Source organism: Ruditapes philippinarum, unplaced genomic scaffold (genome assembly GCF_026571515.1).
Source record: "Ruditapes philippinarum isolate M1 unplaced genomic scaffold, ASM2657151v2 ctg1746_1_1_1_1, whole genome shotgun sequence".
Classification (NCBI taxonomy): domain Eukaryota; kingdom Metazoa; phylum Mollusca; class Bivalvia; order Venerida; family Veneridae; genus Ruditapes; species Ruditapes philippinarum.
The window spans coordinates 79,740-102,942 of record NW_026851517.1 but is presented as its reverse complement, the minus strand read 5'-3'; the positions used below and the strand labels follow the sequence as shown (position 1 = coordinate 102,942).

The 23,203-nt window shown below is 32.7% G+C and overlaps 1 protein-coding gene across 1 annotated transcript in view; it reads left to right on the top strand.

Annotated features, from left to right (window-relative positions):
- The window catches only part of LOC132712990 (uncharacterized), a 33,356-nt gene extending 12,012 nt beyond the window's left edge, over positions 1-21,344 (top strand). The window contains exons 3-15 of the mRNA XM_060695798.1: positions 1,056-1,168; positions 2,107-2,152; positions 2,885-3,057; positions 3,809-3,940; positions 5,357-5,545; positions 6,053-6,283; positions 6,755-6,898; positions 7,924-8,002; positions 8,559-9,047; positions 9,571-13,184; positions 16,460-16,686; positions 18,240-18,388; positions 19,061-21,344. Coding sequence (XP_060551781.1) covers positions 1,056-1,168; positions 2,107-2,152; positions 2,885-3,057; positions 3,809-3,940; positions 5,357-5,545; positions 6,053-6,283; positions 6,755-6,898; positions 7,924-8,002; positions 8,559-9,047; positions 9,571-13,184; positions 16,460-16,686; positions 18,240-18,388; positions 19,061-19,491 — 6,017 coding nt within the window. The 3' untranslated portion in view covers positions 19,492-21,344. The remainder of the gene's footprint in view (positions 1-1,055; positions 1,169-2,106; positions 2,153-2,884; positions 3,058-3,808; positions 3,941-5,356; positions 5,546-6,052; positions 6,284-6,754; positions 6,899-7,923; positions 8,003-8,558; positions 9,048-9,570; positions 13,185-16,459; positions 16,687-18,239; positions 18,389-19,060) is intronic.
- Positions 21,345-23,203: the final 1,859 nt, after the last annotated feature.

The following is a 23,203-nucleotide window of genomic DNA, read 5'->3' as shown; positions in this document are numbered from 1 at the left end:
TAATAGGTGTCTACCAAGTTTGTTCAAATACAAGCCCAGGGTCAAAATTGGCCCCGCCCCGGGGGTCATTGATTTTCTTTATATGTGTTTAGCAAAAACTTTAAATCTTCTTTGAAAAAACCCAAATAGCTAGAGTTTAGATATTAAGCATGAAACATCTTCTAGTAAGTGTCTACAAAGTTTGTTCAAATAAAAGCCCTGGGGTCAAAACTGGCCCGGCCCCAGGGGTGTCATTGTTTTTAACCTTATGTGTATAGTAAAAACTTTAAAAAAATCTTCTTTTAAAAAGCCCAATGAGCTAGAGCTTAAATGTTTAGCATGAAACATCTTCTTATGGGTGTCTACCAAGTTTGTGCAAATAAAGCCCTTGGGTTAAATTGGGTCTGCAACGTTGGGGGGTGGGGGGCCTATATACAGGTGAGCGACCTCAGGGCCATCATGGCCCTCTTGTTTATTTTGAACTACTGAAACTAACTTTGTGTTGGAATATATAACATCATTATTTTTTCTTCACCGTATTTCCTGTAACATCAAAACTTGGTGGTTGAAAACCTAGTTTTCTTGTTCAAATAAAATATATGGATATTTTGCATTGTTCTTTTGTTATGGATAATAAGTCTATAAGGTAAGATATTTTTCTTCCACAAAATATGGTGGTGGCTCTTAGAGGGGAGCGTTAAATGAAAACAATATGGCAATAAAAAACATTATATTCATAAAATGTAAAAATGTATACCCTAATATACTGTATACAATTATTAGGGCATATAAACCAAAAATTAAAGAAAAAAATATTTACATAAACAGCTGATGGAACCAAATTTAGCATTTAGTAAGTTTTCAAAAAGAACAAAATGTGTTAATCAAAATAATTATAAGAATGGGAAAAGCTACAATCTATCATGTTTTTGCTTGTTTGTTCATATGATTTTTCATTTAAGGGGACCAGATGCTGGACCCATTCGGATTCCATAACTCTGTTTGTTCATATAGATCAGTTTGTATTTCTGAGCATTACCTTTTAGATAAGCATGCCAATTTCATTATAATTTCAGAGGGTATATCTACAGAGCAACTGTCAGAGGAAGATACTGGAAAAGATGACTGGTGCCCAAAACACAACTGGTTCCTGTCCACCAATCTACTTGCAGCTCAGCAGTGTGCTAAGGTAATAAAATTGTGAAAACATTGAATATAGTGTAATATTGGTTAACCTTTTAAAATGTTAAAACAGTTTAATGTATTTAAAAGCATTTGGAGCTGGAAAGTACATACATTCGGCAGGCTCTTTAGTATGATGGGGCATGCTGAAATGTGTTGCCTCTATAAATAATGTTCCTATTCATATTACATATTTTATCAATTACAATATGATCATCTTGTTTTCAAATTGACTGATTCATACAGTCCTGTTTTTTGTACATCTAAAGCTGATATTGTCATTTAAAAATTGAAAAAACTGAAACACTATACTTAGTCATGGTAAGGCACGTGTTCTTTTTGTTTATTTTGGTTTTAAACCAAGTGCCGGCTTGTTTACAAAGTGGCGTACAATGCAGTACTGGTATAATGTAAAACATAGCGTATGTATGTAGTCTATTGATTTATAAAAAAAACAAAAACAAAACAACACAGACTATACAATCTAAAACCCAGACTATTCATTCAAGCCCACATACCATGAAATCTTAACCTTTTTACTCTAGTGTAATGTATTTTCTGTGTCCAGATAGTATTTCACTAATTATAGATAAAGATTTTAACTATAGCTTTTTATAAAACAAAAGAGAAGAATTAAAACAATAGGGTAAGTTTTCACAGTCAGATAATGCATTGAAATCTCTATTGTTTTTATACTCCATTGTTTTATATAAGTAAAAGCAAGTCTGTTCAGATTAGCATCCTGTAAATGATGTTTGTTTAAACATGTCTTGCCTGAAAATGCTAGGTTATATATCAAGGAGGTTACGCTAAAGTGTCTTTACTTTTTGGAAGAGAGTGAAGTTTAAGCATTGTTAAGTCTAAAAAGAATTGAGGTTTATGAAAAAAAGTTGATGTGTTATTATGGTATTTGATATTATCATTACAACTTATTGATAACTTCAGTGCTTGAAAAGGATTTTACCAAAGAGGGCATCATACAAATGTACAGGTTAGTCCTTTTTTCCTCACATAAAATGATATATTACAATATATAGTAATAATTTGTTTATGTTGATTTGTTATATGTTGCTTTACAACTTTTTAAAAACTTCAGTGAAGAGTGTTTAAAAAGGATTTTAGTATCAGTAAACAAAATGTACTGTCCTGTAGAATACAACTAAAGTTGGCTACATTCAATGAAAATCTTATGCATAATTAAATGATAAATAGATCACCCTATATGGTTTTTTTGCAAAAGGGGGAGAGAAAAAAATGATATTAATAAATTAAATATCAATGATATAAATTAATTAAAGGGGAAAACTGTTTTAGTGTTTAAAATCATTTTAAAAAAAATCCTGATATTAGGGGAAGCAGTCTAATTGATTAAACAGCCCCTGATTTAGAAGGATAAAAAGCCCTGAATGTCCAGATCTTTCTTTAGGAAATTGCGCAATTTGATAATGTTTTTATTTAATTGTCTTATTTTTACTCCTGTTTGTTTTGAAATATAAAGGTTTTTGAATTTATTTTTAATATATCATTGAAAGGAAGTTTTGATCTATCAAATGAATAAAATAAAATGTAGGAAAATGAATGAAGGAAAAAAGGCCCTTGTCCCGGCTATGACCTGCAGAATTTTTGTGTGATTTTTCTGTGTATAATTTCCCGCTCATGTCACTCTTTCATTTATATACCTAATAAAAAACATATCATGAAAAAATAAACAATATGATTTTAGCCTGTAAGAGACTGTGTCATTTAAAGTGTGCTGTAGACAATACAAGCAGTAAACAGGCAAAACAGAATGCTGACAGGGGGCTGACACTGAGAGAGACCAGATCTAAAACTACCATGGACTTTAGAAACTTTGTACCTAAAGAAAACCCACAATCATGTAGATACACAAGAAAGGTAGAACTTTTTTAAAGTAAAAAATGTATCATTTAGTACCCTTCACCTGTTGAAAGTGATTAGCTTTTCTCACCAGTATAGAGCCAGGCCAGTCTGCACATCCATGAAGTCTGACCAGGCTCTATACTGTTGGAAGTTCAATTTTTGTTGTATTAATGTATTGAAATGCCTTAAACTTTTAAAACACTCTTTTTTTCAGTTGCTTAATTCTGGACCCAACTTAACCAGAACTGGTGTCATGTGAGGAAGCATGTTAATGACCTGAGTGGGGTACGAACCTTATAATGATCTCTGGATTAAGAGGTGCACAACTACTCAGGGCCACAGCTTCCCTAAAATATTACTGTTCATTCATTTATAATATTGCTGGCATATAACACAGCTTAAGTTATGACAATTATTTATGTTTACATATATGAAAGATCCAGTGTCTTGTGGAAGCACTGGTGAAATTAATCCTGCCAGTTTTATTCCTAAATTCTAAAGTAGCCCTCTTATAGCACAATGGTGAAACCATAGCCAGAAAGGTTCATGTGCAGTGAAGTTATATTTTAGCCGAAAACTTCAGCTAAACTATTCATATTTCCATGCTAAGCTATTCATTGCTAAATAAATAAAAATAAAAAGAAGTTTGAAAATTGAAATTTATCTTAAACATTTTTGGTGGGGTTTTTTTTTTTTGCCTTATTTTTTTCTTCAATGTTAACTGTATTAAATTAAAATAAATGAAATTGTTCATGTATTTTTGTAGACATCAAACAGAAGACATCGCTCACCATACTCACAAAAAGAGGTAAATAATAATGAGATAGAAGAACCAGAAATAGAGCAAGTACCTGATATAGTTACAGATCAGACAGATTCTATACAATCAAGGCAACAGGTATGAATATTAGGGGGGGGTTTGGTACAGAAATTTCAGGCAGTTGATGTTGAATCTGTGCAATACTGAAATTTTGCTATCCTATCCAGTCCTGTATTGTGAATCAACATACAGTTGAGGATCTTTCCTGAAACCAGTGATTTTCCTACTTATATAACAGACTCCAAAAAAAGGCCTCTTCCCAAATGAAATTTTCTTTAAAATCATGCAGTTTTCCCAAAAATCTTAACTTAAACCAGCTTTTTATTTCCAAATTCAGCAATTTTAGCGATAATTTTTCCCAAAATGAAGAGGCTAAGGCCTCTTCCCAATAAAGTGAGAAAAATCACTGGAAACAGGAAAGTAGGGGATTCCCCTTTTCATCCCCCGTTTGGGAAAGGAAATAACTGCCTTTTCATATATCCAGGGTTTTGGGCTATGGGATTGAAATAATACATCTATTCTTCATGTACACTGTTTGAATCAGATCTTAAAACAGTTATCTAAAATTTTACCGAGTGCAAATTTTTAAAACCCTATAGTTAATGAAATATTGAAGCTCAAAGCTGAAGGATATTGAGTATTTTTTCACTTTCATTAGTTTTCATATTACACATGATGTATAAATCATTGTTAGTTTTTTAAAGTTAATGAAAAAGGTTGTAGGCCATTAAGAGAGTGTGTGAGCCTCGCAGGAAGTTTATTAACCTTCTTTGGCTGCTTATTTCTTTTCCTAACTTTTTATACGCCTAAGGCCATCCTTAAAAAAAATGTTTGTTTGCAGTAACCCGACCCAGAATTTTCAAGGTGGGTAGGTAGGTAGGTTGATTTTTTTTTTTTTCTTTTTTTTATTGAACTGTACTCCCAAATAAACATGGAATTTCAATATGCTGGACAATATATGCTTTGATAATCTGGTAACAATTAATAAATTAATAACTGAATTCTAATTTAATAAGAACTACATTTTATTTCTTCTATTAACTTTTAAAAGAACGAAAACAAAACACAAGGCATCATTTTCTGATTAAAAAAATAAAATTATCCTGACCATGGAAAAAGAAAAATTGAGTAGGCCTAGGGGCAAATTTTGTGAGTCGGTCGCGTTACTGCAAACAAACATTTTTTTAAGGATGGCCTAACTTTAGCTGCAAAAAAAGCAGAACAGTAAAATTCTTTTTGAAATTGTCCATGGATGAGTGGAAAAAATTAGATTTCAGCACCTCAGGTGTGACATTTCAGAATTTTAGTATTACTCAGATCATTACAAATCAAATAGGCAACAAGGGGATAATTAAGTTAATATTCTGGAACAATAGAATTTTTGGCTTAAAGAATTTTATTGTTTAAATTATCTTTATAAACTTTCAAAACTTGTTAACTTAACACCAAAACAAAATAATGCATAATTAAAGTATACTCAAATTTTTTTTTCAGCAGATACCAGATTTTTCCCTGTTATCAGAACTACACAACACAAGTAAACAGTCTCAGGCTAGACAGAAACTGACCAGCATGAAACATTGCTTTGTTAAAAGATGTAGGTCTTTAAAGAAGAAAGTGAAGAACCTCAAAGACAAAAAAGTTAACCCGGCTGAAAGCATGGAAAACAATTCGGATGAACAGGTGAGTCTATCATACATTTAATTGATTTTTAATGGCACAGTACTTGAATGGGGTGGATTTAGGCATATAGATTTAAATGCCCATGTGTCATTAGGAAACTAGGTAGTCAGTTTTTACACCATTTTACTGATGAAAAATATCAAACTTCTGTTTAAATACTAATACCTTGAATTTACATTCAAGCTCACAAAGTAATTTACCTTATTGAGAAGTGAAATGGCATATTTACTTAACCATAAAATGATAACATTCTTGAACATAATTTATTTTATTTACTTGCACTTGACAAACATGTGTTCACTTTGCATGCCATGCTGTTGTTTTTAGTTTACATAATTGTGTTCTGTAATTGTTGTCATCTTAAGCTAAGTTTATATTACTAATTAGTTGATTTTCATTACCAGTATGTGATAAAACAGTTTTGCTAGATTTATTACATAAACTGTAGTAGATCTAATTATATAAACATTCTCTAATGAATATGTTTGAATTAAAATGTTGATGTAGTTACCAGCGAGGCAAGAATCCTCGACTACAACAAGCTCCACTCAGAACTCGGAGGAGCAAGTAGAACAGGAGAGACAAGCATGGGTACGCAGTCCTATCAGGACACGACTCCGAGACCGCCAGGCTGAGTTGCGGAGAGAATCTTTTAGAGCTAAAGCAGCAGCTAGGAGGAACTATGCTAATGGAGACAATGCATCTATCAAGAAAAGGGTAGCCACTGCTGCTCAGACGGTAATTATGCTGACAGTTTTCCATTTGACAGAGACTCAGTAAAGTCATGATCTATGTTCAGTTATAAGATGACTCTATTAATAGATATGGACTCATGATAAGTGTAATCTGACTGCTCCCCAAAATAAAATATTGTATCTTTGTATGATAAGTAAGTACAGTTACTAAAGAACTTTCAATTTAACTGATTTTCTTGATGTGTCAAAATGAAATGAAAGTCCCGCTGTTTTTCCATATATGATTATATTAAAACCTATATATATGATGAATTTTTATGTGCCGATTTTTTTGGTGTGTCAAATTTTTTACAATTATTGATCTGTGAAGATTAATTTTAGAACATTATACTATGAATAAGTTGATAGTCTGTGCCTGAATGAAGTAGTTTTGTTAAACTCCAAATAAATGTTTATGTTGAATTTATATATAAGCTGTTAATTATTAGATTTATATTTATTTAATTTATTACAGAGAAACAGTAGGCGGCACCGTTTTCAGGTATATGACGTTGACCTTATGACATTAAATGATCGATTACTGGAGGTCGAGAAAAGAGTAGGAGAACTAGAAACAGCTATACCCCAGGAGCTGGAAGAATGGCATAGACTTAAACAGGTAATTCAGGTCTTTATGGGAGAAAATATTAATTGAATTGCATTTCAGTTACTTGTTAAATTTAATGGCCTGAAAGACAGAAATCTGTCCTCTGCAGTGATATGCATTTTTCATGTTAAGATTTCCCCCCTTTTTGGATGTATAGTGCTATATTTTTCCATCAGAAAGCCACAGGCTGTTATGAAAATTTGAAAAAAAGTATCACTGATATGTTTGAATTATGAAAAAGTCTTACAGTCATCTTGATAGCCTGCTCTTGTAGAATATTATTCTGATATTTTCAGTATTTTATGATAACGTATATTTTTTTATATAAAATTTATGCAAGAAATTATATTGTGCTATCCAGTGTTTTTTTTTCACCAAAATATTCGGCGAAATTCGGCCCCATTCCCCCCTCAAAATAGTATATATTTTTCCCCTCTAAAAGCCGAAATTTCCCCCTCATATTGCAGCCAAAATTTGCCTGCAATGGATACCATTGTTTTTGCGTATAACTGCCGAAAAATGTTTTATATTAAGCCTGTAAGACTTACTGTTAAGCAAAGTTGTTTACAAATTGTTCCCGGGTATGTAAGGGGAACCACTCCTGGCATCCCAACAAGTTTAACATGCGACTCTTTAAATTCTGCTGTCAATATTTTAGATCCGTATATTAAGAAAAAGCGACGCATTTTAAACTTGTGTTGCAAGAGTTGTCTCCTTTTCTACTCACTGGTAAGAAAACAATGTCAAACAAAAGTAAATCTTAAAGTGGTAAGTGATGTATTAAAATATGCATTGGATATGTTTTTGTTTCTTCATTTTTGAAAAAATAAAATTCCCCCTCCTTTTGCATTTTTCCCCCTCCAAACAGCACCGACCCCCTTCCCCAAAAAGTGGAAAAAAACACTGTTATCTGACGGGCAAATAAGCTTTTGACTTTTGAAGAGATATTTGGATATCATTTTTAGTTCATTTTACATCAATTTTCGTTAAATATATTTGTAATATAATTACATGACCATCTGTCACATATATTGCAGAAGTTCCGAGGAGAAAGTTATACTGAAGCCAACAGAAGAAGAAAAACTGAAAAGAAACTTGAAGAACAAATTATTCACGGTAAAATTTATTTCAGTCAGTATAAACATATCTATTAAAACTTGACAGTAATGAAAGTTTAAATCTTATTTGGTCACACTTGAGTTTCTTTCCTCGAACTAGGTACTGTACAGGTGCCTGAAACATGATTTTTACCAGAGTACGGCTTTAACTCAGGTGGTCTCTGTGATTATCATCTTTAACCTTCTCAAGACTGTCTCTGCCCTTGGATATAATAATACTGCAGTGTTATAAGATCTGTCGCAGGGTGTTAAACGTTGTTGACTTCAAACCACTTGCCACTCACCACTGTAGGTTTGAGCCTGGTTAAGCGTCTTCAGGTTCTGTCACCAGCTAGCTTACAGAATGTTGCTTTTCCAGCTCGACTGATGGAGGAAGACCTCAGATGCCCTTCCGTGCATTATTTCAGCCATACATGAAAGAATCCTAAGTCTCAGCTGGGATTCATACTAACAGTGGCGAGGGTCAATTGTTTGTAGTCAAGGACTTTAACCACCCGGTCACCTACGCCCCTTGTAAAATCATCTAATGAAAATTCAACATTTTTATTTTATAGAAACACATCCTAAGCATATAGAGGCAATGGGTGGTATGCCATCACTGAGTTCTGGCACTACATCTGATGAGGTCTATGTTGTCCCTGATCATCAAGAATCGAGCAGTCAAGATGAGCCGGAGCAAATCATGTCAGATGTTGGCCACATGAGATATGATGGAGATAACATGCAACATGATGATGGTGAATTAAGACATGATACAGATAATATGAGATATGACAGGGATTATATGGGACATGCTGAGGATATGAGATATGAAAGTGGCTATACAAGACATGATGAAGGTCAAACGAGATATAATGAAGGTTACACAAGACATGATGAAGGTCAAGCAAGATATGATGAAGATTACACAAGACATGATGAAGGTCAAATGAGATATGATGAAGGTTACACAAGGCAAAATGAGGAACACATGTTCCACAGCCCTATCAACAGTCTGAATGAAGAGTCATTACCATCAGGAATACCCAGTAAACTTAAACTGAGTGAGTTTTTTTATCTGTTCAAACTCAGAATTACACATCATTATAGACATTTGGTTGAAGTTAAATGAAAAATTCATTTTAAACATAATTTGTTGAGTTCTGGACAAGGTTTGTAGAGCCTTAAAAGTCCTTAAAAATTATTGAAGGCCTTCAAAAACCTTAAAAAAATTTGACCTAAAAAATTATTTTTTAATTCCAACATTTGGGACATGAATGGATGAACGCCAGTCTGTTAGCCTTTGTCCTGTCAAACTTCAACTAATAGATGGGCTTTCTTCTAACCTCGTAGTGAGGATAGTCATGGCCATGACTTTGAGGTCAAAGGTCACAGTGACACTTGTGTACAAAAATCCATACTTCGTGGAAAGGGGAATTGGGCTATATTTCAGCCTGAAATAGATGCTGATAATGCACTTGAATCCAATCACATTTTAATATTGCACATTTTACAATACCACATTCCTCAGTTGTCTAATAATCCAACATGCGAAGCTTTTGTTTAAATTTTGATTTTATATTTCAGAGTTAGGCAAGGACACACCAGGACAGCTTCAGACAAGTACACCAGTGACTGAACGTGAATTGTCGTTCCTGTCAGCCACAAGGCAGTATAGAGATACCCACCAGATACATCATACGAATGTTACACATATAAATATAGAACATTCTTACAGTGATCCTAGTATACGTGGTAAAACAGAGCTCAAGTTAGAGAGGAGTGTCAGCTTTGAAAAGAAACCTAGTAAAAATGTTTTGTCACCAGAACAAGAAGCTGTGAAAAGTTTTCTACAGAAAAGAAGGAAATCGAGTCCAAGAAACAGCATTGAAAAAAATCATACAAGTCCAGGAACACGTAAAAGCAGAAGTCCAAGAAGAATGTTTCCTAAAAGATATTCTAGTCCTTGTAATAGAAGTGGCTCACGTTCAAGATCAAGCTCTCCATTGCAGAGAACAAATCAATCTAGCATCTATAACTCACCCCCAATAGCTTCATCCACATTTCAGGAAGAAAACTATGGTTATAGTAGCATAAGCCAAGCTGAATTATCACCCTATTCATTTACATTTAGACATGATCGGGGGGACAACAGTCAGTATTCATTTGCAAAGATTGAAGAAAATTCTAAAATGGAAGATCCGAAACATAATGGGGAGAAGAATACTTCCTCTGCTTCAAATTTTTCGTACACATTTCGTAATGATAGTCAGATGATACAGACAAATGCAGAGGAAGATTTACCAGGATATACTCGGAACTGCCCAATCAACCGGCAACACGAGGGTAATGATATGAATGACGGGGCTAGCAGTGACAATTATCCACAGGCTACTGAAATGATGATGGTTGAGGCAGATGTGGAAGTGAATGTTCCAAGAACTCATGTCACATTTGCTAAACAGGATAGCATATCTACACAAGTAACTACTACAACAACAACAGATGATGTATTGTCCTTGACAAATGTCACTGCTGTTACAGGAGACTTTGCTAATAGTTTTGCAGATACAGTTGAAAGTTCTAACAGAAGTAGATGGATAAATAAAGATGTTTATATGTTTGAAAGAGATGAGAGAGGTAATCCAATCAAGTCAAAATACACTCGATCTCATGAGAAAATTGATGGTACAGGTGATTGGAGAAAACCACCCATTCCAAGCAAAGAGTTTTCTTCAACATCAGAAAGAGACTTCATAAAGGAAGCAGAGAAACGCCTACAGTTTTACAAAACAAGGAAAAGCGGTGATGAGATCACTGCAGGGGTGTGTCTGGAAAAGTTGCCACGCCCCTCTGTTTTAAACACCTTCGAAACCGATTATGAAAATGAAGTTATAGAACACGTGATGTCAGCTTATTCCCATAAACAGTCTGCAGAACAACTTACAGCAAATCCTGCCTATGCAAGCCCAAAACACAAAAGCCCTGCCAGAGGAAGACAAAATTCTGAAAGTAGGAGCCCTAGTCCTAAAATAAATACTAGTCCAAAGAGGAGTCCAGTTACATCATCAAAGACTTCTTTATTGAAACAAAGAAGTCCAAAAAGAAGCCCAAGTCCAAAAAGAAGGAGCCCAAGTCCAAAAAGAAGTCCAAGTCCAAAAAGGAGTCCAAGTCCAAAAAGAAGGAGCCAAAGTCCAAAAAGGAGTTCAAGTCCAAAAAGAAGTCCAAGGTTACAAAGATCTCCTGCCATACACAGAAGCCCTAGTCCACAGAGGAGAAACAAAAGTCCTCCATCCAAAACCTCAAGTCCTAAAGGAAAAACCATCTCAGATAGAGATAATTCAAATAATGATTCAGGTCAAAGAGAATTAGAGCAAAATCATTATAGTGCCCACCAACATCCCAAAGTCGACTCTACTTCTGAATTTGAAGATTTTGAAAGGCAGTTACAGGAAGAATCACTTCGTCATCATAGAAGAAGTAAATCTTTAACTAATCTACACAAATATCAGTACCCAATGTTAAATGGTAACAGGTTGGGAGAAACATCTGTAAGCTGTACAAACAGTATAGATGGGGAGACAAGATCCATTATTAACGAAAGTGCCAGGTACCATTTTCTTCATGATAAAGGTATGATTAAGATCAGCTCACCAAGTCTGAAATTGATGACTGGTAGTCCAGCAAGCAGAAGAAAATACGAGCCTGAGTATAATAACATTGATGAAGAAAGTTCAGATATGGTGGTAAGTGGAAGTGAAAGTGCATTAAGTGGTGTGTATGTAGACAATAACTTTCATCTTCAAGGTAAAACATCATCTGACATGGACTCGAAGCAAACAGTGAGTGAAATAACAGGCACAGAAACATTGTCAGATTGTAGCAATAAATCTGGAATCATAGAGAGGCAGAAGAGACAAGAACAGGAATTGTTTGAACAATGTCTGAAAACATGTGACGAGAACCATGAGGTCTGGGACAATGTTCTTGATTGGATGAATAAGGAATGTGATGTCAATGAAGGTGAGGATTTAGAACATGAACTTGATATGTTGATGCAAGAGGAAGGTAGAGAAGTGTATGATACTGACCAAGAGCAGGGAACCAAGCCAAACTCTGTTAGCCCAATGGATGACTCTGTTTACTACAGTTTTCAAGGTCAGTCTGAAGAACTTAGAGGAGCTATTGCATGTTTGCGAAGCCCGGTCCAGAAGAGGAGGTACAACAAACAAGATATGCCAGGGTTAATGTACGTAATTTGTAATGGATCTTTACAAGATATTGCTGACTATTTGAATTCTGATAAGACAATATCAGAAGGAGAGATAAAAGAAGCTCTGTCATTGGCTATAGAAGAACAGAACTATGATGTTACATTGTTACTATTGGAAGATGTTTGTAAGATTATTCATGGTGCTGAAGGTGATTTATGTGTTGATGTTTTCCCAGCTTATCTTGAGCAGGACAGATGGCAGCCAGTGTTTGTTATACTTACTAAACAAAACATACAGGGAGAGTGGGACTCGTTCATGGGTTTTCCTGTGTACAGGAGGCGTTATGATTTGGTCAGCAATGAGGCAACATTAGTGGTAAATAGTGACTATGTACGTTCACACCCTCTTACATTAGATAACTTTAAATCAATCAGGAAAGCCCTCAGTTCAGTAAATCTTCAAAAATACCATAGTAAAATAACTGTTATAAATGCATGTCCATGTAGATCAAAGAAAGGTGGGAAAGTTCTCGAGAAAGGACTGTGTATTGTAGTTCATTGTTTAATAAAGGGTTTTATACCGTTTAATGAAAGTCCCTTTCCAAAAGAGATTGGTGGATTACCTGTAGATATACGTGAAGGATATTTCCGACTAGGAGTTGCGACACCAGCTGGAGTATCAGACCTACATCAACAATTATGGGAACTTGGGGTAGATAAGAGAACTTATTCTAGGAGTCAATCCTCGGCTAGTTCTCGGGGCTCTGTTTGTGAAAGTGGTAGCGAGAGTAAAAGTGATATAAACAATAACAGTTGTGTGTCCGGTTCTACTAGTAAAGCATCCTCAACCTCACAGAAATCTGTAAACAGAACTAAAAGAAGCCCAAGAGCTGTAGCTAAAAAGTTTGACCGTAAAGATTTAAATGAAGATGTTGATGATAGTGAAACAAGGCAAAATGAAATATTGACAGATAATATAATTGATCAGGTATTTGTTGTCATGTTGATTATTCTCAGTGTTTGCATTAATTTTCTTAACAGTTGATTTATCCATTAATTAAAGTGATATTATGCTCATTTTTTTCCGCTGTCGAGTTAAGTTGAATAGTAATACTTTTCAAGAGATTAACTATTATAAAGGTATTGACCAATAATTCATGAAATGAAAAATGTTTAGGATAAAATTATGTAAAAACTACTTAAATTATACAAAGACTATACCACACTTTTTAAAAATTGAACATTCCTGATACATTCAAATTCCAAATGATATAGAAATCTCCATGGGTCACATGGATTATGAATTATGTTTGCTCAGTAAATTATAAAATTGAAAATGTAAAGGTATTTTGACTTTTACCGGAGCACTCACCATTAATACTTGGCATAATGATCACTGATGTTTATTTCTTTTAATTTATAAATCTTTACTATTAAAGAAGCTCCATTGAGTTTTGATTAAAACATAAAATTTGAAAATAATACTTTAAATGGTCAAAAAATGATATTTACTGTTGTGTAACGTCAACAACAAAAGACAATGGAGTCCCTTTAAATGATGATTAGTTTTGTTTGTTGGTTCTTTTTTGTTATGCATTCAAGTTATATGATCTCAGTTTTATATTGTGTTTTTTCGTTTGTTTGTTGTTGTTTTTTTTGCTTTTCATTTATTTAGAGTGTTCATATATTTTAAATTGGCCATTTCATAGGCTTATGTTCATTTTATATTTATCTAGATTTTAGATGAAGGTATGTAGTTTTGTATTTGACATAGCCTGGAATATATTAATTTATTATATTTATATGCTATATCATTTTATTAAAGTATCATAGTTGGATTTGCAACTTTTAGTCACAGCTTATTTTGATTATGTCTTTATGTCTTTATTATTGTGGAATTTTTGTGTAAATTTATACATTTTATTTACACTATATAATATTTTAGTATACATTTGATTTATTATTCGAGTCTATAAATATTTATACAAATTTTCATTTCTATACATACATGTATTTATTTACTTTATTTTACAAAATATTACTGTTGATTTTATAGATATTTTACAGAGATAATTAAAAATATACAAAGTGAAAACTGTGCTTTATTACTTTGAAAAATGTTGAGTCCTGATATTACTATTTTCTACCAGTGTACTCCAGTGCCCACTAGTGCACTGAGAAACATCAGTGATTCTACTCCTGTGCCTAATTGTGCCTGTTATAATGTACAAAATGGTATACTTAAAGTCTTCATCTTCAATAAAGCCGGAAAGTTGTCATGATTATAACCTATACAGTGTTGGTATGACTTGAAACCTAACAAAATGAAAAAAACATTATAAAGTATGATCAAATTTTAAAGGCCCTTTATGCCTCAGAAATGCTACCATTTTTATTTTATTTTTTTAGAAATTTTGGTATCTTGTTACAGTTTCCAAAAATACTTATTTGCCATAATTATACATGAACTATGTTTGCTCTGTTGGCATTGGTATAACAGTGAATTAGTTTTTTGTATTGAAGTCAAAATAATACTTTGTTTACATTTTCTACCTTTACGATACATTACTGCATGTTCAGCACTTATTAACTCAGAGTTAGAGCATGCTCTTAATCCATTATTAAAACATTACTAAACAAATGTTTGTCATTTCTTAGGAATAAAAAGATGTGTTTCTGAGGCATAATGTGCCTTTAATGGAATATAAATTGTAGTTAATGCTGCAAATGATTTTATGAAATGATATGACTTAAAGATAATGATCAGAGTGGACTTAATTACCAACAGGATAAAGTGACTGATTTTGAATCACTAAAGTTAACCCTCATCAAGGTTAAAGTGACCTTAGGTAAGCTATCCTAAGCTAAGTTAAATTACAGAAAGTCACTGCTTAAGAGCCAACTTGATATATAAATATATATGGTCAGTGGCACCAGGCCTAGAGCTCCCACAATAATTGAAAGTGTTATGATGTGACTTATAACCTTACTGCAGAAAAGACAATTGACAAAGAACAATCATGTCTTTGAATTAACTAAAACCCAAACTTGTCATAATAATAAATTGACAAAATTAGTACAGTATTAATATATTGGAAAAAACAAACCTGCCTTTTGATGTCAATGAAAGAATTGTGTGTTATATAAGGGTTGAGGAAAAATGCAGTGACGGGGATGAAACCCTGTGATTTGTCCGGATGTATTAAAGTATGTACCGTATGGCAATTTGTCCGTCATTCTGTAGAAAATTGGTTTCCCACAGGATAACTTTTGAAGGATATCAGCAATTGTGATTATAAATATTTAGCATGTAAGTATGATATTAACTACTATATCAAAGCACAGCTTAAGTCAGATTTTGGCTCAGCAGCATTCAACTTACTAATGCTTTTGGGTCATGCCCCTTTTGAAGCAAATTTTCTTTGAAACTTCAGGTTTCAACAGAATAACTTGAACAATATCAATGTCATTGTCTTTATTGATTAAAAGTATCATGTATTTTATATCAAAACACATTCATTATTTTAAAGATATTTCCTTTTGTTTCTTCATAATTTTTGTCTTGACCATAACATTAAGTTTTGAAACTTCATTGGAGCACTAGATCACAATAAGAAGGAATACATTTGACAAGAGAGGATATCAATGTTTTGTCGTATACTTAATTCTGTGTCATGTATATTTTTGGGAATGTAGTAAGGAAAATGTGTGACTTGTTAAAATTTAGGAAACAGACAAAAGGGTCACCAAATAATGCATAATGTGTCGTATTAAAATAATACAACATATACTGCCTTTTTTTAATTGTTGATTAATAGTCAATAATTTTTCACCTGATATAACACAGGCCAATAAAAGGCCTCTTCCAAATAGAAATTTTCTTAAAAATCATGCAGTTTTCCCAAAATTTAATCACATAAACAGCTTTTTTACTTACTTATTTTACCTGATATAATGGAGGCCAATAAAAGGCCTCTTCCATATAGAAATTGAATCATAAGTGACAAAATTTAATCACATAATCAGCTTTTTTACTTACTTATTTCACCTGATATAATAGAGGCCAATAAAAGGCTTCTTCCATATAGAAATTTTTCTTAAATAGTCATGCAGTTTTCCCAAAATTTTAGAACTCGATCAGCTTTTTTACTTACCAAATGAGCAATTTTAATGACAATTCTACCCAAATCGAGAGACTAATACTTCTTCCCAATTAAGTGAGAAAAACCACTGATATTAATATTGATTATAATGTTGTTACAGATAGAAAACACCCATCATTCATCAGTGAAGCAGGACATACATATGGGTACCAGTGTATGTTTACAGTCAGGGACTGAAGCTGGAACTGTAGGTGGTTTCCTGCTATTACCTGATGGTGACATAGGTTTCCTTACCTGTGCTCACACCTTTACTGATGCAAATATTGGTGATGATGTTTATCAGCAAAGTAGTGTAATAGGACAAGAAAACAATTCAGCTTCGAGCAGGTTATAATTCAAATCTATTAATTATATATTTTCCAAGCTTTTCCCCCCACCCCCTGCCCCTTGTATAATAAAATTGGTATTCTGAAGAAAAAAAAGTATTGTGAAGCATAAAACTTGCTTTTGTTGAGCTGAATTTTTACTGCTGTTGAGTTTCTTTAAAAAGGGGTTATTTTATTACAAAATGGAATCCCATAGAATTACTTGCATAGAAAATGTGATACAAAGGCTTTAATTAAAATTATGAGCAACAGTTCTCTTATAGCAACTTTCCTTATAAAGTTTATTCACTATGTGTTCAGTAAATCTAAAATAAGGTGTATGTTTCCTTATAATCCATTGTTGTGGCTATCCCAAAATATTTACAGAAAGCCTGAAACCCTGAATGATTTAATTAAACCAGATGACTCAAAATGAGATGCTTAATGGTGGCAAATAAACAACTCAGCCACTTTTCCGAGTTTGTTTATAAATTTGCTGAGTCTATGTTGTGTTTTTTGTTTTTGTGCCCCAACTTCAGAGGGGCATTACATTAACCCTTGTTTGTCTGTCTGTCCCTCCGTCCATTCTCATTTTGTGTCGCATGTAACTCAAAAAGTATTTAACCAGGAGTCTTGAAACTTTACAGGAATGTTGCTCAGTATATGTAGTTGTGCACCTGGGTATTATTGTGTGAATTTATTTAGTATTTATTATTGCCCTTGACTTAGTAAAAATATGTAATTTTCAACAGTTACTTGTGTCGCACATAGCTCAAAAAGTATATATTTGACCTAGAGTCATGAAAATTTACAGAAATGTTGCTCAGCATGTAAAGTTTTGCACCTTGGGTTTTACTTATGGATGCATTCTGTTTTCTCAGTGTTATTGACCTTGACTTAGTAAACATTTGCAATTTTCAACATGTGGCATGAGGCTTCTAAAAAGTATTTGACCTAGGGTCATGAAACTTTACAGGAATGTTGATCAGTGCCTCTGGGCACTTTTCATGTGGATTTATTAAGTATTTGTAGATTTATTGCCCTTGACTAAGTAAAAATTTGCAATTTACAACATGTTCATGGATAGTTCAAAAAGTATTTGACCTGTAGGAGATTGTTGATCAGCATGTTTACTTGTGCACATTGAGGTTTGCTTGTGGATTAATTCAATATTTGTAAAGGTCTTGCCCTTTACTTAGTAAAAGATTTTTAGTTTTCAACTTGTGGCACATGTAGCCCAAAAAATATCATTTTGACCTAGAATCATTAAATTGACAAAACAGTGGAGTGTGGGGGCACTTGTGCCCTATGGACACATTTCTATTTCTATTAACATTTAATCTCTGAATTTCCTAAATGGGTTTATCCAGCTTCCATATTTGAAACTGTCCTAAAAATTATCAATTTTTTGGATATAAAGAAAAAGATAAAAATTTAAGCTTTGTCACCCAATAGACTGCATGGATGATTATTATACCTAACTGCCATCTCCCTCCTGCCTTTTTTTAACTCTTAATTCTTGTTGATGAAATTTCCTTGTAAATTTAATACAGAATGTTTTTATTTTACATTTAGAACTGTATGTGGAAAAGTGTATGAGAAAGTCTATCAGCCAGGTTCATGTGAAAGTGTTGGTTGTGATGTAGCTGTTGTCAAGGTTACATGTCAAGGTCCAGTTGATAGTGAATTTGTTCATATAACACAAGAACAACTTCAAGAAGCAGGTAAATGTTTGGTTAAATGGTTACGTTTAATAGGAACAGCACTTACAGCAATGTGTAAGCATAAGTCAGACATATATTGGTTAAATTTGATGAGACTTTCGCAATTCATTTATGTGAACTCTCCCACTTTTGGAGGGAGAATACATCTTTCTGCAGCTGTATTTTCAAAGATTTTTCTTAAAATAAGGGGTATTTTCACAAATTAAAGAAATCTCCCTGTTTTTGATGTCAAAACGTCTTTCTTTGTAATATTGCAAATTTTGAACCTCCCTCTTTTTGAAGAAAAATCTCCCACTTGACCATGGAAAAAAATTCACATGTATGTCAATTGAAATAGTTTTATTTGAATCTTCTAAATGAACATCTCCATATTTAATGCAGTGCAGAACATTTTTATCTTGTGTTTATTGTCTGGATGAAACATATGACCCAGTTACATAGCTTTATGGTCAAGGTCATGCTTAAATCTATTTTTTGTGTTAATTCAGTCCATTATTTTATATATCTTGATTGAAAGTTTGCTCTAGGAGATATGTTTATGCTAGAAAAAGAAAAATATAATATAAATATTTCAGTATAAAGATAATTTCTGATTTTATTCTGACTTATGATCACCTGTAGTATCACGGGTTCAATCTGCATTGTGGTAATGCTCAATTTCTTTTTTCCCAGGTATTGATTCACAAAAATCATTCAACTTTGCAAGTGGTAAGATACAGAAATTATCAGACATCAGCCAAGAAGAACTTGTCTGTAGTATTGTCAAAGTTGGTGCAACAACAGGACTTACCTGCGGCAAGTTATACGTTGACGGTGTATATGTCAAGGACTTTGAGGGTTGCTATGGTAACAGCATCATGGAGTTTTATAATCAGTTTGAGGTATCATCAACATCAGAGACAAAACTAAAATTCTTTGACCTCGGAGATTCAGGGTGTCTGGTGTTTCTGTCTCGGGAAGGTCATGACCTTATATGTATAGGTGTAGCTGTAGGCTGTACAAGTTATGGTTCCTGTGTCGTCACACCAATTGATACAGCTTTGGATGCTCTCAGCTTCCAAGCACAGTTTATAGACTTCACACAGTCTCAGTCAAATTTTTAAAACCAGGTTCAAAAATCAATTTTTCAAACGTAGGCACAAAGATTTGTTGTACTTTTGAAACAGATTTACTTATTTTGTATTTTAATACACTATAAATAGAGTACTTTATTTATAGTACATGTATATTGTATGGATGAAATTAAAGGAACCACACACCTTCTGCCTGCGTTACTATATAAGTAGTGCTTTTGCTTAATATATAAAAGGTTAAAAAGAAAGATGAAATTAGCTTTAAAGTAAAAAAAGATACATATGCTTATGCTTGGTACTTTTTGTGAATAAGTTACTAATATAGCATGTTAAATTTGTTCAGAATTTTTACTCAATGAAATAGATTCCAATTTTTCAGAGTTCTATTTTTAAAGGGAAAAAATATGTGTATATATTGTTTGTTTAATCATGATTTTTAAATACCATTTTATCTATAGCTCTTGTTGTGTTTCAACTCTAGTTCATTTTTTGAAATTATGTATAAATAGTTGCCACATTAAAGGCCCATTATGCCTCAGAAATGCTTTTATTTTTATTTCTCAAAAGCTTTAATTTTGGTTTACTTTTATAGTATCCAAAAATTTACTCATTAGCCAATAACCTGAACCATCTTTTTGATCTGTTGCTTTTTGGTAATATATAGCGAATAAGTTTTTTGTATGAAAGTTATAATACTACTTTGTTTACATTTTGCCACTTTTATGACAAGTTATTTCACATTTATTGCTACTTTTTTATAGGGTAACAAACATCCTTATTTTCTTATACTATAAAATTCATGTTTGTATTTGTTTCTGAGGCAATAAACATGCCTTTAATTTACACTGTTTTATTTTTCATACATAAAAATGCTTGGATCTTGTAGAAATTAGTTAGAAGTTAGTGTTAAAGATGTTTCCTCGTCCAAGAATAGCACTGTATATAGTCATTCATTATTAAAGCCCTTGAAGTTGATAAATTCATATATGAGCTGCGTCATGACAAAACCAACATAATGGGTTTGCGACCAGCATGGATCCAGACCAGCCTGCGCATCAGCGCAGTCTGATCAGGGTCCATGCTGTTTGCTTACAAACCTTATAACAAGTAGAGAAACTGATAGCGAACAGCATGGATCCTGATCAGATTGCACGGATGTGCAGGCTGGTCTGAATCCATGCTGGTCGCAAACCCATTATGTTGGTTTTGTCGTGACGTGGCTCATATGATCTTTTGATTAAAGACAACACAAAATCACAATGGCCATCAGTCACTGGCTTAACCTGCTGAATTTGTGGAATAGATTTGGACAAGATTATTCACATTTTAAAGGGATTTCGATCTTTAAAATACAAAAAGAAATGAGCTGTATTATAGTCGGCCTGATCAGACTTCTCAGATTTGCAGGTTGACCTGGCTTGTACTCTGGTGGAAATTGTTAAACTCATTCTGTTCCAGCATGGTAATTTATGGTTAATTTGAGCCGCGTCACGACAAAACCAACATAGTGCGTTTGGGACCAGCATGGATCCAGACCAGCCTGCGCATCCGTGCAGTTTGATCAGGATCCATGCTGTTTGCTTACAAACCCTATTACAAGTAGAGAAACTGATAGCGAACAGCATGGATCCTGATCAGACTGCGCTGATGCGCAGGCTGGTCTGGATCCATGCTGGTCACAAACTCATTATGTTGGTTTTGTCATGACGCAGCTCATTTAATGATACTTGTAGAAATAATAATGGTTGTGTTTAGATTATAAGTTATAAAGATTTTTGACAGGTTATACAGTGCTATATAAATGGTTGTTTGTAAATATAACCTGAGCTGCCAGTCCAGGATTATTATGCAAATAACCGTTTATATGCCGCCATATCATGTGTCAACAAATTAATAATACATGTTTTTATAAGCTTAGATTATTCTAAAGTCACACCCAGATTCTTGGCATAATATTGTATGTGAAGTTAAAATATTATCTCCTGTTATTTCAAGATAATTAAATGTTAACATGAAGTTGAGAGCTTTTGATATTTTAATTATTAAAATTTATATTTGTTTCTTTGCACTAATATAAAAAACTTTTAATTTTAATTAGTTATAACTGATATTTTATGTGTTAATGAATATTTGTTAGAACCTTTGTTACAAATAGAGAGAAAAAATTTACACAATATTATAATAATACATGTAGTTTACTAAATTCTCAAAGATCTTCTTATGTTAAATAGTTATGTAAATAATTGTGATGTAATGTTGTTAATGAATATTTTTAAAATATTGCACAATTTTAAATTACCTTTTTCCACAAAAATATTCCAAATTTTACAATGTGTTCATAGTATATAAGTATATTTGTCTCCCTTTAGATAGTTAAAAAATTGAACAGTATTGTTGGAGTTCTCTCCCTTCCATTAATCTTTATAAATTGTACATGCAAATATTTTTTTAAGAAGGACCTTATTGTGGTTTTTACATATTACATTATATTATTTTCATAAAAAAGATTATTCTTGGGCTTTATTAATTATTTCATATTTTAACCCTTTTCCCACAGATTTATTAGCTTTTCAGAGTTTTATTTTCTCAGATAATTTATGATATACAAATGCCAAAACTGCCAAATTTCAGCAATAATTTGATAAATATGATATAAAATTATATATAAGTGCATCATCAGTTAAAGCTTCACGCCTCCAGATGAGCAAAATATTTCAAGAAAAACAATATTGAGTAAAATGTATTGAAATTTTAAGAAAGGTAAAAACATCCAAGATCCAAGTGATATTTTACATGTTATGTGTGGTTTAAGACTGTTTTTGCAGTATTTTATCACCATATTTCTACTGCGTTTCTAACACAGTAAGGGCTATTTTTTCATATGTTGAACACTCTTTGGTAATTTTCTTGGATTGTAAGTCCGATTGCAATATGTAAATTGCTGTATTTGTTAATCTCACAATATTTTACTTTAAATAAATTTCCAAAATTTTCATGAAAATTAAAATGAATCTGGAGGTGTGTTGCTTAAACATGTTAGAGAAGTCAATTTTTCTCAGTCTTAAACAAATATTAATCTTTTAAATAAATGTAATAAAAAGATACATTGTTTTGAATGTCAAAGATAAATCTTCATATTTTTAAAACAGAATATGTATTTGTTTAGTAGATATTTCATAAAATAAGATACAATTTTAACTACATGTATTCTTTATTGTTACTATGTAAATATACTTATGTGATATATGTTAAATGTTTTGTTTATTGTTTATTATTATTATTATTGAGTTTTAAACATGAAGTGTATAATTTTTTCCAGCATTTGATGTCTTTACAAATTGTTTATAAATCTAGTATTAGTTTTTAGTTCCAGAAGCAAAGCTATTGTTAGGACCCACTTGTAAGCCTGGGCATTGGTTAACCCTTTTTGGTGAAGTTTTTGCGTTAATGGTCATTAAAGTGAGTTGGTCAATACATATGGAAGGTCTGTAATTTAATAAATAATTATGTTGATAGTATTTAGTATCATATGTTACAACAAACCATAAAATGAAAACATGACACTACTTTACTATGTAAAGGCTAGATAATGCAATGTATTGTAGAGCAGAATAGGAAATAACAGAATGAGTCAGTAACATAAATTATACATAAAATATAACAATCAAGGTGAAGAACTCCGTTTGATTTTTTTCAGATTTTAGAGATTTTTTCTGTTATTATTAATTATAGCAATTGTTCT